The sequence below is a fragment of the Meleagris gallopavo genome, chromosome 10 (genome assembly GCF_000146605.3).
Source record: "Meleagris gallopavo isolate NT-WF06-2002-E0010 breed Aviagen turkey brand Nicholas breeding stock chromosome 10, Turkey_5.1, whole genome shotgun sequence".
Taxonomy (NCBI): Eukaryota; Metazoa; Chordata; class Aves; order Galliformes; family Phasianidae; genus Meleagris; species Meleagris gallopavo.
Window position 1 is genome coordinate 11510488 of NC_015020.2, and position 15109 is coordinate 11525596.

Here is a 15109-nt window from a genome sequence, read left to right on the forward strand (position 1 = left end):
GGAAGGGAAGGGAGGAATTTTGCATCCATACGTTTCAAAAATCAAAGAAATAAAGTAAAACCCGGCTTCTCCCTAAAAGCAAGCGCTCGAACCGGTGACTTGCATCTCCTCTCTGCCGTTGCAACCATTCATGGAACACCCCTCCCCTCCTGGTTCAGGGATGCTGGGAGGGCTGCCCTCTCGTCTCCCCCCAAACCTCCGAGGATGCTGCGGCTGCACCCGGCGGCCCCGGGGCCGGAGCGGCATTGCGGCACGGCAGCCAGCAGAGGGTGGGCTTGTACAGGGCTGGGAGGGATCCGTCGCCATCCCAAAGGCTGCGGTCCGGCAGCGGGGCGGCCCCGGGCGGTGGCTTGTTTTTGTATTGCGGATTTTCCTCGCTGGGGTTAACTCAGCCCCAGGACGGAGGGGACACTCACCGCCCCGGCTGCTCGGGGTACTTCTGCTTCGTGTAGGCTTCCAGCGTGGCGTAGACCTTCTCCCGCAGCGACTCCACTTCTGAGGGGCTGGACAGGCCCTTGGCGTCTGGACAAGAGAGTCACTGCCAGGCATCCAGTGGCACGCAGGGGAGAGGTGGTGATGCTGCGTGACAGCTCCGCAACTTACCTGGGTTGAAGAGGACAATGGCTCGCAGACACCCCAGCTCCGACTTATCCATCTGCATGTCCTTCATTTTGGACACCAGCTCTGTCAAAACTCTGCTTGTGGGGGACACAAGTGGGCAGACAGTCAGAAACGGGGGCTGAAATCATCCGGGATGGGCACTGGGAATCCCCCCAGCCCCTCTCTGCAGGGAGAGCTGTATGGGACAGCAATGCCACCCACTGCTCTTTTCTATGAGCACCAGCAGCACCCAGAGGCAGGAGCATTAAGTTTACTTCCATTCTCGCTCTGCTCTGCACATGGGCTCTGTGCTCTGCTGGAGTTAGGAAGAACAATTTGTGTTTGAGGAAAACCACATGGGTGTTCCTCCACATTGCACTCTGCATGCCACTTCTGTAAGGGTGGTACCACCACATCCTGCTGGGCTGGGAGCAGACATGGCACAGACAGTACATATGTGGCTGTTACATGAGCAGAAACTGCAAGCTGGGGCTTAAGGCTCTGCTAGCTAAAGCTCTGCTGATCAGTATTAGCTGTAGATCCAGTTATGGCAAAAGCTTCAAGGGGAGGGCAGAGAAGCAGCCTCCCCCTGCACAAACACCCCCACCCACAGAGATGTTTCTGCAGCTGCAAATCCCTTTCAAGATGTTTTCATTACATTCTGTTGTGTTTTTCGTAAGCCAGTTGAATGTCCCCTAATTCTGCCCCAAATCATCATGGGTTTGCTGTAGCTCTCCATAGAACAATAGAATATCCCTAGTTGGAAGGGGTCATTGATTCCCTTTCAGTAGGGAGAGAGCCTGCAGGACTCTGCTGCTGGGAATGACAACCTGGCCACATACCTGTCAAAGATGGAGCCCACGCCTGCACTGTGAGCACTGCTGCGGTGCACATGCAAGCCTGTGGCCAGCAGGATGCCGTCCTGCACCGACACGGAGCGATGGGAGAAGGATGCGATGAGCAGCTCGTTCCAGCCTGCGAGAGGGAGGTGTGTGGGATAAAGAGGGCAGCTGCCAGCCAAGCATCATTCCCATACAGAGCAGGGAGCTGGTTTCTGCCCTTTGATTCAACATCAGATTCCCAGCGCCCCATCTACACTCTCTGCCAAGCGCTTGTGCTGGCCTGGGACAAGCCAGCCCCAACAGCAGGGAAGGACCAGCTCAGGATGTCGCGTTCCCCACAAACACACAACCCAGAGAAGGGATGGGGATAGCAGGAAAAGGGCAAAGGTTGGGGACGTTACCTGCCCGCAGGAGAATGACTTGGTCCTCCAGGGTCAGGTCGGAGAAGTGGGGGATGCGCTTGGCCCACTCAACAAGAGTGAAGAGCTGCTTGTCAGCGGCGTGGCAGATGTTGGTGACAGGGTCATTTGTCTGTGGGAACACCGATATTGGGGGGAAAAGGGGAGAATTAATCAATGTAAAATCACTGATAGTCACCACCCACTCTGCACACAGCATCAAATCGCATTAGCAGTGCTCAGGGCCACAAACAAAGTGATGACATTGCCAGTTATCTCAGCTGCGCATTTTTGGGGAGAGGAAATTTTTGTTACTATTATTTCTTCTCAGCCAAATTGGCCTTAACTTGCACCAGAGGAGATTCAGATTGGATAAGTGAAGATGTGGCACTGAGGGATGTGGTGGGAGTGGGTTGGGTTATCTTACATCCCACATCAGCCCTGGTTGCTATGGGGCAGACAATCTGCGCCCAGAGATGCGCAGCCCCAGCACACATAGGATTTGTCCCTTCAAATCACATCTCAAATGCTCTCATCCCAGGCTGTGTGACATTACTGACACTGCCAGTGCCCCTTACTGAGCTCTCTGTGTTCACATCACTGTATGCCTCAGTCTTGGGTTCGACTGCCAGCTCAGCTTCCAGGATCCTCTCCACAGGCATGTCTTCACTGCCACCGCTCGTGGACTCAGCTTCATTCTCACTGCGCTCCCTGCTCCGCTGCCTCTCCTCCTGCACAGCTAAGGGACAAAAAAACAGCTCTTTACACCCGGGCAGCATTCAGCTGCTTGCTAAGAATCTCCTCTCCTCTTGGTTGAGGAACTCTCTTGGTAGGGAGAAAATACATAGATACTTCTGAGGTAGGTCCAACCAAAGCGCAATCGCCACTCTGTCCTCGTCACCCTCCAGTAACGTTGGGGTTGCTGCAGACTGGTGGTCTCCAAACTTGACCTCCAAACTCCAGCAGAGAGGAGGAAGGAGGTAATGCCTCCAGGTGGCAGCCTGAGCTCAGTGGTCACAAGCTGCTGGAGGGACCCCATCTCCCAGCCACTAAGGTTTGCTGCGTGCCCAATTCCTGAGCCAAACTGGGGCCTCCACATCTATAAGGGCATGGATCGATGCAGGGAGCCCCTCCTGCTGCAAGCTTGGAGCTCTCCCACTCTGCTATCATTTCCCAGGATATCTGCTGATGGGTGAAATATCAGATATTCACCCCCAGGGCTGCTGGGTCTGTCGAGGACAGGTCAGTGTAGGATGTGTACACACAGCATGCCAAGTCTTATGCCAATTTTGTATTGGCAAAGCCATAAGAAAATCCTACTTCGGGAGAAAGGAAAGGCAAGTGACCAGCAGGTGTCACATCAGTTTAGCTCACTGCTGGGGAGAAGAGTACCAAAAGAGCAGAACAGCCCTGCTGGCCAGCATCACTGCCTCAGTGTGACCACACAGCACCATCCACAGGGTACCAAAATGCAGAGTAAGCCCTGAAGGAAAGGTGGGGGGCTGGGCTAATCATGAATAATGAGCTGTAGGCATTTATAACCATAAAGTGATAAAGGTTCACTGGGGTTGGATGCAAAGCCAGCCCCTGTTATGCAAATGTTGGTGTTTTTTGTTGAACAACTTAATGACTTCTCCCCTTGAGCAGTCAGCGTTTGGAGGAGTGGGGAAGGCATCTCCATGAAACCGAGGGGATAAAAGTCCCATGGGAGGAGGACAGAGGATGCTAAGGAAGGGAACAGCTCTGCAAGCCTCCAAGAAGCCCTAAGGCTGCCTGAGAGCTCGATCCTCATTTCCTGAGTTAAATAACTGCTGCTGGGAGGAGAATGTTACGTGCTCCCAGCACAGGTTTGTCCTCACACTGCCCACCAGCAGCCTGGGGTTTGCATTTTCACGCTCTGTGAAGGGAAGTCACATCAACTCTACGGTCCTCCAAACCACTTTGCACCTGGCAGGAAGGGAGAGCTGTGCCTGAGATTGGGTTTTTGTATCAAGCCTGATCTTATACAACCCCCAGCTTCCCTCAGTGCTTGGGGCAGCGCAGAATTGACCGCGCTATGGGGAATGGGCCAAAGCATCACAGCTGCACGCCCAGAGCACGCGCGGAAAGAAGTCTCCAAGCCCGTGTGTACCTTCCCTCTTCATCCCCATGGCGAGGCACTTCTGATAGCGGCAGTACTGGCAGCGGTTGCGTTGGCGCTTGTCGATGAGGCAGTCCTTGTTGTCACGGCAGGTGTAGATCAGGTCCTTCCGGATGGTCCTCTTAAAGAAGCCCTTGCAGCCCTCGCAGCTGTACACCCCATAGTGCTTCCCTAGGGAGGTGAGGGCAGGCTGTCAGCGTGGGTGAGCTCAGACCGACCCCAGAGGTGAAGGAAGAGCCTGCAGGGAGTCGACTTGACAGGGCTGGTTTGTCAAGGAGGATGGGGTGCTGCTGTGCTATCACTTTTCCATTATAAGGAAGGACCGTATCCGTCTGCATCCCAGCAGAGGGAAGGGAGCCATGATTGGGGTGCACTGACATGGTGGGGTTTGCCAGGCTCAGCCAGGCTGCAGGACTCAGGGCAAGAGAAATAACCTAAGAACAGCTATAAAGCAGCTAGCGCAGAGCAGAGGTAAACAGGAACACAGTGATTTTCATGTGTTACCTTTGTTAAAGGTATGAAATGAGATGGTACCTAGAGAAGAGTCTGCCTTTAGGTAAGCCAGACCCAGCCATGAACCCTGTGATACCAACGCAACCTCAGCATTCACTGATTGATGACAACATTCACTGCTGTGCAAGCCTTCAGGGCATCAGGGCAGCTGTCATTGTACAAAGCCCTCCCTGAGGAAGGACGCTTCCTACCTGAGGACCTGTCCCCACAGATGGCACAGATGTGTTTGGCTAAGGAACCCGGGCTTGTGGATGGATAATTCATGTTCCCAATCCCCGGAAGACCTGGCAAGGGCTTGATGTCCTCCGAGCTGCTGACATTGTTGAGTACATTGAGCTGTAGAAGGAGAAGACAAAGAGATGGTTTAGCTCTGTACCCCAGAGAAACCATTCCCAAATTGAGTTGAGTGTTTCCTCAGTGCTCAGTCCGGGCTCATCCCAAAGCTCATCCCTAGCCCATGGGCAGACTGACATCCTCTGGTGAATCCAGCTGGAGGGATTTAAGCAGAAGCTGGGTAGCAGAAATCAACCCTTGTCTCACCCTGAGGCTGCAAGCAAAAGGCAAGGCTAAGCAGAGCTGGAAAAGGGCAGGCAGTGACCCTCAGCTGCTCAGTTACAGCCCTTGAACAGCAGCACTGGTGGGATCCTGCCTCCTTCACTGGGGGATGCTGGTCATCAGCTGCCTGTGGCTCACCATGTGCAACTCTGCATGAAAATGTGGCAATCCCAGTCCCTCCCTGGGACTCCAAACTCAATCACAAGCTGGAGAACAGAGCAGATTTGGGGTTACCAGATTTGAGAAGGGAGCAAGCAGGACATCTAAAACGAGCTGCACTGAGATGCAGGCCGACAGCCCAGAGCTTCCAGCTAAGATCCCCAGGAGCTGCTCGTGGCTGCTGCAAGTTAAAGGCTGCAAACTGAAATCGATCAGAGACCAAAGGCTGACGTTGCCCAGGGCTTCCTTTGATAACTGTTTGCTTTAAAGCTGTTGTCAGCAGGGCAGTGAGGATGAAGGGCCATTGAGCATGTCTTTTCTCAAGCTGCCTGGGCAAAACAACATCTCTCCAAAACCACCATCAGCTCATCCTTCTCACCACCAACTCAGCTCCTTCCTTCCCTTCAAGCACACAGCCTCCTTTGGTACTTTGCAAACTTCTTGCCAAGATGCTGAGTCAGGAGGAACTTTCTGTGGTTTAAAATGTGATCCAGAGCTCAGTTACCACCTTTCTTTTCTCTCTGCTGCACTCACAGACAATAACAGCATATACGCAGGGGGAGAATTGGGACAGTTTTAGCCATCAGTGTCTAAGAGCTTTGGCTCCTGCAGGTTAAGTGCAATCATGTATGATATTTGGGACAACTGCTTGAACCCAAATCCATTAGCAGCCTCCCTGCCAAATCCCCAAAGCCCAGCTGTCTCCTTGCATTAGAGACAATGTGAGTAAAACTCTCCTCAGAGCTGGTAACGTGGGGAAACTCCTGGACTGGGGAAAACTGCTTCCTGGAGCATCCCCAGACCCAGAGGAAAAGGTTTCCATGAAGCCAGCATTGCCACCAGCTTCGCCACCATCAAGCACCTGCCTGGCATACCATGGGCAATGGGAACTGCCTGGTCAATGGGAAACAGCTGGGTGATGTGAAGGTCCCTGCCCTGCACAGGCACCCAAAGAGCCCCCAGCCTGTCCCTGGGGGGACACAGACCCCAGCCCCGGGGATCCCCTTTACCTGGAGAGGAACTTCAGCCCTTGAGTGAGTTCAGGCAGTAAGGATGGGAGCATTTAATTTTTCTTCAGGCAAAGTCTGCACACAGCACAGAGTACGTGGCTGGCATTTAGCATTAACATTTGTCTCTCTAGAAAGTCTGCATCCTTTCCATATAATGAAACATAGCAGATACCCTTTTACTGGAGGAATGGGAATGACTATTTCCTACTGTACTGTACATGAATTTCAATAATTACCCATATGGCCACAGATGCAACAGAGGGAATTGCCTCTATAGTAAGATAAGATGTGGGAATCATCTCCCCCCCTCCACTGTAAAATGTAGACAGGTATCTTCTGTGTCAAGGTGATTTAATCAGGAAGATTCACACGCTGGCAATTGGTCTTTACATCAAATCTACAAAACAAGCCCCACCAGCCAGCCCACACCCTTCAGTTTCAGTCTTCACCCAGCCTCTGAGCACCAGAAACTGGGGACGAAGCCAGCATGCCCATCTACCTACCTGTGGGCTGTGGGTCACAAAGTTCATGCCCGGGGCTGAGGAGGACAGAGCAACGGGATGCGAGCCAATGGAGGATGCAATGACCCTGTAGGGTGAGCCCAACGCGTTCACTGGAGAGCCGATGGTGTTCATGGGGGATGGCAGCGCCCGGGAGGCGTTTGTGGGGGCCTCGAGGTAGTTGGGGTGTCCGTCCACTGTGCTCCCCACGGACAGGCTGGATGATGGGCTCACAGACGTGGAGCTGGCGTGAACAGGGGAATCTACAAGGAGAGATGAGTTATATGTGGATGCCTGTACAGGGTCTGGTGGCCTGCCTTGCTTGTGTCAGCTTAGATGCTGGCCAAGCAAACATGCCTCATTATTTAAAGGGAAAGAGCAAAACGTTGTTTATGGTACAGGAAATAAGGTTACCTACAGCAACAAAACATATTATGAAGATAATGTTTAATAATCAAATCTTCTCGCGTTGCGTTGGTGCCTTAACTGACTTGGAAAAAGGCACTGCTGCTTGCCTGCCTCAGGCTGACTTTCTATTCCCCAAGGTCTCACATTTGCTGTTCAAACCAGCTCTGGAGACAGAGCATTTCTGAAGCCAAGAAATCCCCAGCAGCCAGGCTGGAACCCCCGTAGCTCTCTGTGCTTTGCAACGTGCCTTCACTTCCCATGATGGCTCATCTTCTCCCCAAGGCTCAGCTCTTCCTTTCCCTAACCCACATACCTCTCCAGCATGCTATTTCCCGCATTCCTACAGATCCAATTCAAGACGTTGGAGTCAAGAAACTCAGCTCTACGAGACCCATCTTCCATCTTCAGAGATTATTTTGACACAAAATGCCCACCAATGTCAAAGGGTCTAGCTGCATTTTAAGGATATATATACAAACTTTTTCCCCCTTTTCCTAGAATTTAGCAACCCTAGTAAGCATTGGCTTTCGTTAACATTTCAACGAGCCATTGTTTCTCTATTGGCTTTTCAACACAGGAGACCATTCCCTGGAGCAGCAAAGGCAAGGTGTTGTGTAGCAACGTCACACTGTTTGTTTTCCATAGCTGGCAAAGAGACTGCTTGTTCCCTTGCGTTTGCAGTAAGGCAGAGGTTTGGTGTTGCGTTGTTGTTGTTGTTTTTTCCTCCCCATCCTTTTAACATTATTGCAAAGTTATTTACGTGACAGTGTTTGTTATTTTACCTGAAGTAACAATCAAATCTGATTCAAAGGGAAGATGCACAATAAAGACGGGAAAAGGTCAGCTTGCTGAATAACATTAAAGACATTTGTCAGAGTCAAGGAGGACTCGATCTGCTGTTATCAACTCACTTCAGACTTAATTCTGCAGAGGGTGGGGGAGAAAAGGTCTTTGTCAATTCTTGCTTTGGCTTTTTGGATCAATTCTCCCAGTGGAAAGCAACGTGAGGCAAGAGGAAGCCAGCAAAACGACAGCAGCTGAAGCCCTGGAGGCAGTGCCCAGGCAAAGGGCTCCATCCTACTGCTGGAAGGCCCTCCCCAGCATCGATACACAAGCTTATAAACAAATTGCTTTTCACATCACTTTAAAAAAGTGAGAGACTTTTCGGAACACTTCTGCTTAGGAAATCAGACATTAAAAGAGAGATGGGGCAGATGTCTTCCACATCAGAGTAGCTAAAGAGAAGAGGGACAATTTTTCATCCTTTTCCATAACACAGAAAAGGACATTTTCAAAGTATCACATAGCAAATTTAAGTCACTAAGAAAAGACTCACAGGAAAGGTATTTTATCTGTTCATATTTACACCAGACGTAAGAGAAACACTGTTCTTTATTAGAAAGGGATCCAAGCTTTCGGAAGATGCAAAAGGCTTTGTGGCAAAGAAGATTGCTTTCCAGAGCCAGCCCCATGGCATACTTGTCCATGGCAAGAGTGCTATGGCCAAGGACATCCCCAAAGGCAGTGCATTTGTTCCCACACTGGCCAAACTGTCCTGCTGAAGCTGGGACAAATACATTGGCCAAAACCATCAGTTTCCAGATACAAATACCTATATCTAACCATAATAAATTGCAATACAAATCCTACTCAAAAATCAAAGCAGTGGTCCGGGATTTTCTTTGACTTCCAGTCCTTCCCCAGGACCCAGGCTGGCTTGGACAGCATAAATATAGATCACAGGCCTTGTTAATTTGTGCTGAATACGGTTTGGAAAGATTAAATGAAGCGATCCTGGAGAAAATACTATTTGTGTCATGCATCTCCCAGCTGAAACTAACTCAAAAGTCTTGCAAGGACTTCTCTCCCATCACATGGGGGTGAACAGAAGCATCTGTGCTGCAGTTGTTCTTAGAGAGGAGCTGCTCCACAGGGACGCAGCTGTGGGATGACACAGGGGGGACCACAGAGCCAGGAGCCAGCCCAGTGTGCCAGCCATGGCTGCTTCTGTGGCAGAATTCAGCCCTGGTGACATTTACACAGTCCACGGTGGGCCTGCAGCCTGCCCATCAGGTAATGCAAGATGACATGCAGTGCTGGGGACTCGGCTGGCTCTGGTGGGGCCCTGAGGTGCACAGGGCAGCCCCGCATCGGAAGGAGAGAAGATAAGCAAGGACACTGCATAGCTTTGCTTCCTTACTTCTTCCATCCTGCAAAATCCTGGCCGAGGGTGGGAGCATTGCATGGACAGCCTCATAGAACTGGGAATATAGAAATGCTATCTCCATCACTGTGGAGGTACAGATGCAGAGCCCACACATCAGTGCTGAGCAGCCTGGGCTGGGAGAACGCTGCTCCATGACTAACACTGGCTCAGTGAAGCCAGCTTGGACCATCTGGGCTGTGAGCGCTTCCAAGGGGAAAGATGGACCATGTCTGGAAGGAAAGATAAGAGCATGCAAGTGACCACAAGTGCATTGGCAAGAACAGCAGGAAGAGAAGTGCCCAGCCTGCTACACATCAAGATATCTTGATTTTCACCCAAGAAACAGCAGGGGACACCAATCTCACCAACTGTTTTTGAGCAAAAAGTGGAAAGAGAACACAGATTAGAAACATCCAAGCCTTACACACTACCCCATAGCCACTGCAGCAACTGTAAGTTTGCACTGATTAAAGCCTCTTCAGCTCTTATGTCTAGCAAAGCCAGGATAAGAAAGGTGCCCATGTTAATTAGAGAAAGATCATTGTGTTTATCATCTAGAATCATAAAATCATGAAGGCTGGAAAAGACCTCCAAGATTATCAAGTGAAATCACCAACCCATCCCCACCATGTCCATGAAACCACAGAATCATTAAGGTTGGGACAGACCTATAAGATCATCTAGTCCAATCACTAAACTATCATAAAATCAAAGGCTGGAAACGTCTTCCAAGATCATCAAGTCCAATCACAAACCTACCACTTCCATGCCCACTAAGCCATAAAATGACAAAGGTCGGAAAAGGCCACAGAGATCATCTAGTCCAACCATCAATTTATTACCTAGGTACCTAGTGCCTAGGGCAAGCCTACCTCCTGAGACCTGCAGATAAATAGCAAGTCCAGGGATGATCATTCTTTCACTCTTTCCACTTGTTCTTTAGGCATCAGAGAATCAAGAGGTAAAGCAAACTGTATGAATAACAAAGAATATGCTTATGGTTCTGAGGCCCCAGATAAGCACAGAGAGGGATGAAGGATCAGAGGTGTGAGCTGTGCTGCCTCCCCCTCCTCCACCCAAGAACCCAAGAACACCAAATAGGGATGTGTAGGGAAGGGCTTCAGCACTGAAACATGGGTTTTATGACAGACAGCCTGGCGGGAGGATCGTCCTTGGGGACAACATTCTCAGGGACGTACCTGTGAGAAACACTCCTGAAATGAAATGCAGTTATGTAGTAAGGAATCTCTGTTAGCTGGAATTGAAGCTTTGCTGCTACGATTGCTTATTTATTTAAATATGGAAGTTAATACCAAAAAAATACTCCCTTTCTGGTGATATTTATAACTGTCCAAGCATGTTTCCCCATGCTGATATCCTGCATAAAGGTTATTGGCTTTGTCTTGCTTTTAAGGTTCAGTAACCTTTGTGCTCCCATCTTTGCCTTCTGCTCTGCAAGTCAATAAATAATGCAGCCTTCCCCTGACAGCTAACATCACAGAGGAACACAAAGTTTTGGAGGCGGGCAGAGAGATCTGCAGTGGGGATCTGCAGAAGACCAGAGAGGAACATGCAAGATTTTCCCTCTGCTCATTGGGTGGTGAAAAGAGCTGCCACCAACAGCTCTGGTTGTAAACTTATGACTCTTCCACTGCTTTGCAAGCCAAAGCCACCTAAAACCTGGCCCCCAAGGAGCACTTGGGTAGAAGCACATGAGGCTTTCACCAGGCTTGTTGGATTGATGGTTGGACTAGATAATCTCAGTCTTTTCCAACCTTTATAGTTCTACAGCTTGGCAGACTTGGCATCAGGTGCCACTTTTAGATCTCGGTCTGATTTGATTGAAATCAAACAGTGTGTTCACAGTTCAAGATGCCCAGGGACATTTAGACAACACACACCTGTCGTGTAATCGCATGCTCTTCTCCTCCTTAAGAAACCAAGCCAGGGGAAGGAGGGAACACAACCCACAGATGTCAACACACGTTTTGCCACGACTTTGATGGGAACCACTCATTGCAGGGTATCTCTATGCTATGGGGATCTTCCCAGCCAGAGTCCCTTAGCAACTGCTTGTCAGGTGTTTAAAGATTCAAGCCTCAAACAACCTAACAAGGTGTCACATCCCCCAGGTGACCATAGTAGTGCATGAGAGTGATATAAAAAGTCTTCCATTCCCAAAGAAAGAGAAGTCATTGAATTTGAGGTTTGGAGTGCTTTATGTGATGGTCTGATCAGATTTGCCACCTCACCAGAGGGATCTCCAGCACAGATTCCACCAAGGAAAAAAGTATGCACATGAATTGTTTCAGTGGTCCTTGAGCTCCTGGAGAAGTCCCCATCAGAAAGCATCTCAATGAGTGCAGGATCTATGGCACTGTGAAGACAACTGAGGATGGGTTTTTCCCACATTCACAACTAAAACCTCTGCATCGGGCTGCAGGAGTTTGCCCAGTCACTGGATTTTCTCACACATTTTCCTGTTGGGTCAGAGACCCCTTTGCCACGCTCACATAAGGACTTGCAGGTTCGGACATGGCAAGCTGTAGCACCTAAAGGAAAAGCAGCCCAGAGGTCCCAAAACCTGGGTCCATCAAGAATGCCAACCAAACAGGCAGCACACAGCATGGGTTTTCCTCTACAGCTCTCCCAAGCCACCAAGCAACCCGGTCTAACCCCGCTTTGCCTGGGAGAGCTGACAAGATTGCAGGCAGAGGTGGTGTGGCTGCAGGCCAAGTTACATGAGTACTCATAAAAGAGACTTTGTGGAGGAGCCAAGTTAGTTCTTGTTCCTAACCAACTGTGCCAGAGTGCTCCGAGAGGGGACAAACCAGCACAGCATCTTTCCATTCCCTGGGAGCAGGGCACCAGATGAAATGCATCCTTCTGGGGAAAAAGACCACATTTTGAAACACTTTCTATGTTCCTAAAACCCAGGCTGAGAAGACAAACCTATCTGCTTAATGCACTTCTCCCACTTTGGATGTGCGAGTGTGACTAACCCAAAGTAACACCGCTACTCTGCTCTCCTCTGCAGTACTACACAGTCAGAGTGTGCTTTTCCTCACTGCAAATTACATGCTTATTAGCAGTGTGCGCACATCCATTCTCTGATACAAACTTGGTTTTTCTAAACCAAGCTAAAATATTGGTTAAATGCACTTTTAACATCCTGGTATATTGAACTGCAGCTGCGATGCTGGCTTGGTGCCTTAGTCTCCATTGGTGGAGCAGAAATGCCTCTTATTCCCATATCCCTCACCCAGCAGCCTCCCAAATGCTCTGCAGAGCACTGTGACCCCTATCCCTACAGGGATCTGTGCCTGGTTCCTACAGAGAGCAGTTTGAATGCCTCCTCATAAATTCGTAATACTCAAGGAATTAAACACGAATAACATTTCCATTGTTTCATTCCTATTGCAGCAATAGGAGTTTGGCTTTGCTTTCCTTGTTCTTTAAGAATGCCAGTGAGCAATAGATTTCTCCAACAAAAAGTCTGTTTCCTCCAGCAACGGGCTAAAATTGCACTTTAGGAGTCATCATCCCTACAGTTACTTAAAAGTTGTGTAGATGCGGTGCTTAGGGACATGGCTTAGTGGTAGACTTGGCTATAGTGCTATGCCAGTGGTTGGGCTTGATAAGCTTAAAGGTCTTTTCCAATCTAAGTGATTCTCTACCTGTGACTTCTCTGCACATGGGGGATGACTGGAGATGAGCATCCACAGCAAGACAGAAAATTATACATAGTGGGAACAACCCATGTGCACACCAACCCCTGCCCAAACCTCATCTCCAGCAGAGCAACATCACACAGCAGCACCCAACAGCCCTTCAAATTAATCCTCCTTCACTCCCCTCAAGTTAGGATAAAGGAAATCACTTCAGATAAAGATAATAAGTGTGCTCTGGAACAGCACAGATTTTTTTCTAAGAGCAGATCTGGTTTCTGAAGTAGGGTCCTGCTGGTGTGGAGGGGACCAACGCTGCTTCCAGCCTCGCAAGCAGGCAGAGCCCTGTTGTGTTCCCAGCCCCATTCAGTTGACTTGACATAGCTCCATGTTGGTAGGGCAGCAAGCAGGCACTGGGCACAGAAAGAACCCTCTGTAGGTTGCCTTGGGCCAGGATGGGGGATGTTTTATGTCTAAAAGAGCGTTGGACGTTTCTTTTCCTCCAGTAATCCCATGAATAAAAACACGATTGGAAAGATGCTTCCTTAGTTAGATCCTGTCCTTTCAATCAATAGGTTCAGCTCATCACACAAACACATCCACTCCAGAATCACAGGACAACTTGAACCAGCAGCACGCAGGCTCTGGAGGTTACAGCCACACACAAAAGAGGTTAAACACATTTCTAAACTCCCCTTTTCCCCGCGCTCCCACCGCGGGATCAGTTTCTCCATCTCACCCCGCAGGCACCGATTGCAAACACAAGGAAAATACTCACTGCCAAAACCCGCAGGAAACTTAATGAAGTGAGGATAATTCCCATACATGTTTAATCTTCAGTTCATCTCTCGCCTTTCAAAACACGACCGTCTCCTCTCACTTCAAAGCTGCCCGGAGCACGGTGCTGCCCGCCCGGTTCGGGGCACGGCTCTGCGGGGGCTCTCGGAGGGCTGCGGGGCAGCTGCCTCCTCCCTCGGTCCCATCCTTGCTTTGAACAGCTGTCGGCCGGGATGAGAGTCGCTCCCTTTCCCAGCAGCTCAGGACCGGCTCCTGCCTTCAGCTACCCGAGCTCCCTGAGAATTCACGGCGGAGCGTCCCGGTAGCATAACCGCTCGGCTAAGACGCAATTGGATGCATGCTGGCTCTGGTACAGAACAGAAATTAGGAGGTGGAGGGGAGGCTAAGTTGTTTAGGGGAGGAGCATCGTGAAGAAGGAGGGGGCTGTTCTGCTTTCCCACCAGTGAAGGCTCGATGCAGACTATTAGTTATGCCGACCCCAGCCATGCGGAGGTGTTTTCCTGCCATGCAAAAAGGATGCTGTTCGAGTGCTTTGGGAACTGGGCTGTGCGGGGCACGGAGCATCGTGCTCCTGCCCCTTGAGAAGCTTCACTCCATCTGCACTCTCGGCATCCAGCTGCAGGGGGCTGGACTGCAGCCACCCCAGGAAACATAGGATGGAGCTGGAAGGGGCAAAATAAGTAAAAAAAAAAGCTCACGTGCACTGCATAAAGCATCACGTGCAAACATCAGCCTCCTTGCCACACCATTGCACAGGGCACTAACACAGGCGGGTGAGATCCAGAAGGCAGCAGAGCTGTGGGCTGCAAGGTGGCTTCTTTCTATCTGCAGATGGAAAATTGGATTTCTCAGCAGGAAAAGCTTCCCTCCCTCTCCCCGCTCTGCAACAAGTCTGAGAAACATTTTTTCAATCAAAAAACCCACCAACAAACAGTCTGCTTCATATATGCATTCTTTTTTCTTTGCCCAGGGAAACCCAAGGGTTGCAGAGGATGGATCTGGCTGCCCTGGGACTGGGAGGTGTGAGCAACAAAGCTGCTTTGCGCTTTAAGCACCCAGCGTGCTGAGTTTAGCAGCAGCATTAATTCTTACCCACAGCACGGGATCTCAGCAGCTTTAATTCCACGCTAATGACATTTTAGTAGGGAATTATTTTTATTGATCTGCCCAGAGCAAAGAGCCTGGGTGCAGCGCAGCTCAGCCAGCACCCCGTCCCTTTTTCCTTTCTTCCAGTTTGCAAGAAATGAGAGAGAAAACAAAACAGCCCCGAGCTCCCTAAAAAGGCCACAGTCCCAGGCTGGAAGTGGATTAC

General features: G+C 50.1%; 1 protein-coding gene across 2 annotated transcripts; it reads right to left on the minus strand.

Annotated features, from left to right (window-relative positions):
* Window positions 1–44: 44 nt before the first annotated feature.
* Window positions 45–14145, minus strand: RXRG (retinoid X receptor gamma). 2 transcript variants are annotated; one of them, XM_010715739.2, is made up of 9 exons: window positions 13778–14145; window positions 6721–6980; window positions 4685–4829; window positions 3972–4151; window positions 2419–2579; window positions 1844–1973; window positions 1443–1575; window positions 604–698; window positions 45–522 (listed from the first exon to the last, which is right to left on the minus strand). In XM_010715739.2, the coding sequence occupies exons 1-9, from the start codon at window positions 13824–13826 to the stop codon at window positions 413–415; spliced, it is 1263 nt and encodes a 420-aa protein (XP_010714041.1). In that variant the 5' UTR covers window positions 13827–14145; the 3' UTR covers window positions 45–412. The 2 variants fall into 2 exon arrangements, with proteins under 2 accessions (XP_010714041.1, XP_010714042.1); XM_010715740.3 differs by having other exon boundaries at window positions 46–522; window positions 604–695; window positions 13778–14144.
* Window positions 14146–15109: the final 964 nt, after the last annotated feature.

What these genes read in the sequence shown, in the direction of transcription:
- RXRG (XM_010715739.2), bottom strand. Translation starts at nt 13,826, where the DNA reads ATGTATGGGAATTATCCTCACTTCATTAAGTTTCCTGCGGGTTTTGGC. An exon ending in ATGTGAACACAGAGAGCTCA is followed by an intron (nt 1,974 to 2,418) that starts GTAAGGGGCACT and finishes GTGTTCCCACAG; the next exon opens with ACAAATGACCCTGTCACCAA. An exon ending in GTGGGCTCCATCTTTGACAG is followed by an intron (nt 699 to 1,442) that starts GTATGTGGCCAG and finishes GTCCCCCACAAG; the next exon opens with CAGAGTTTTGACAGAGCTGG.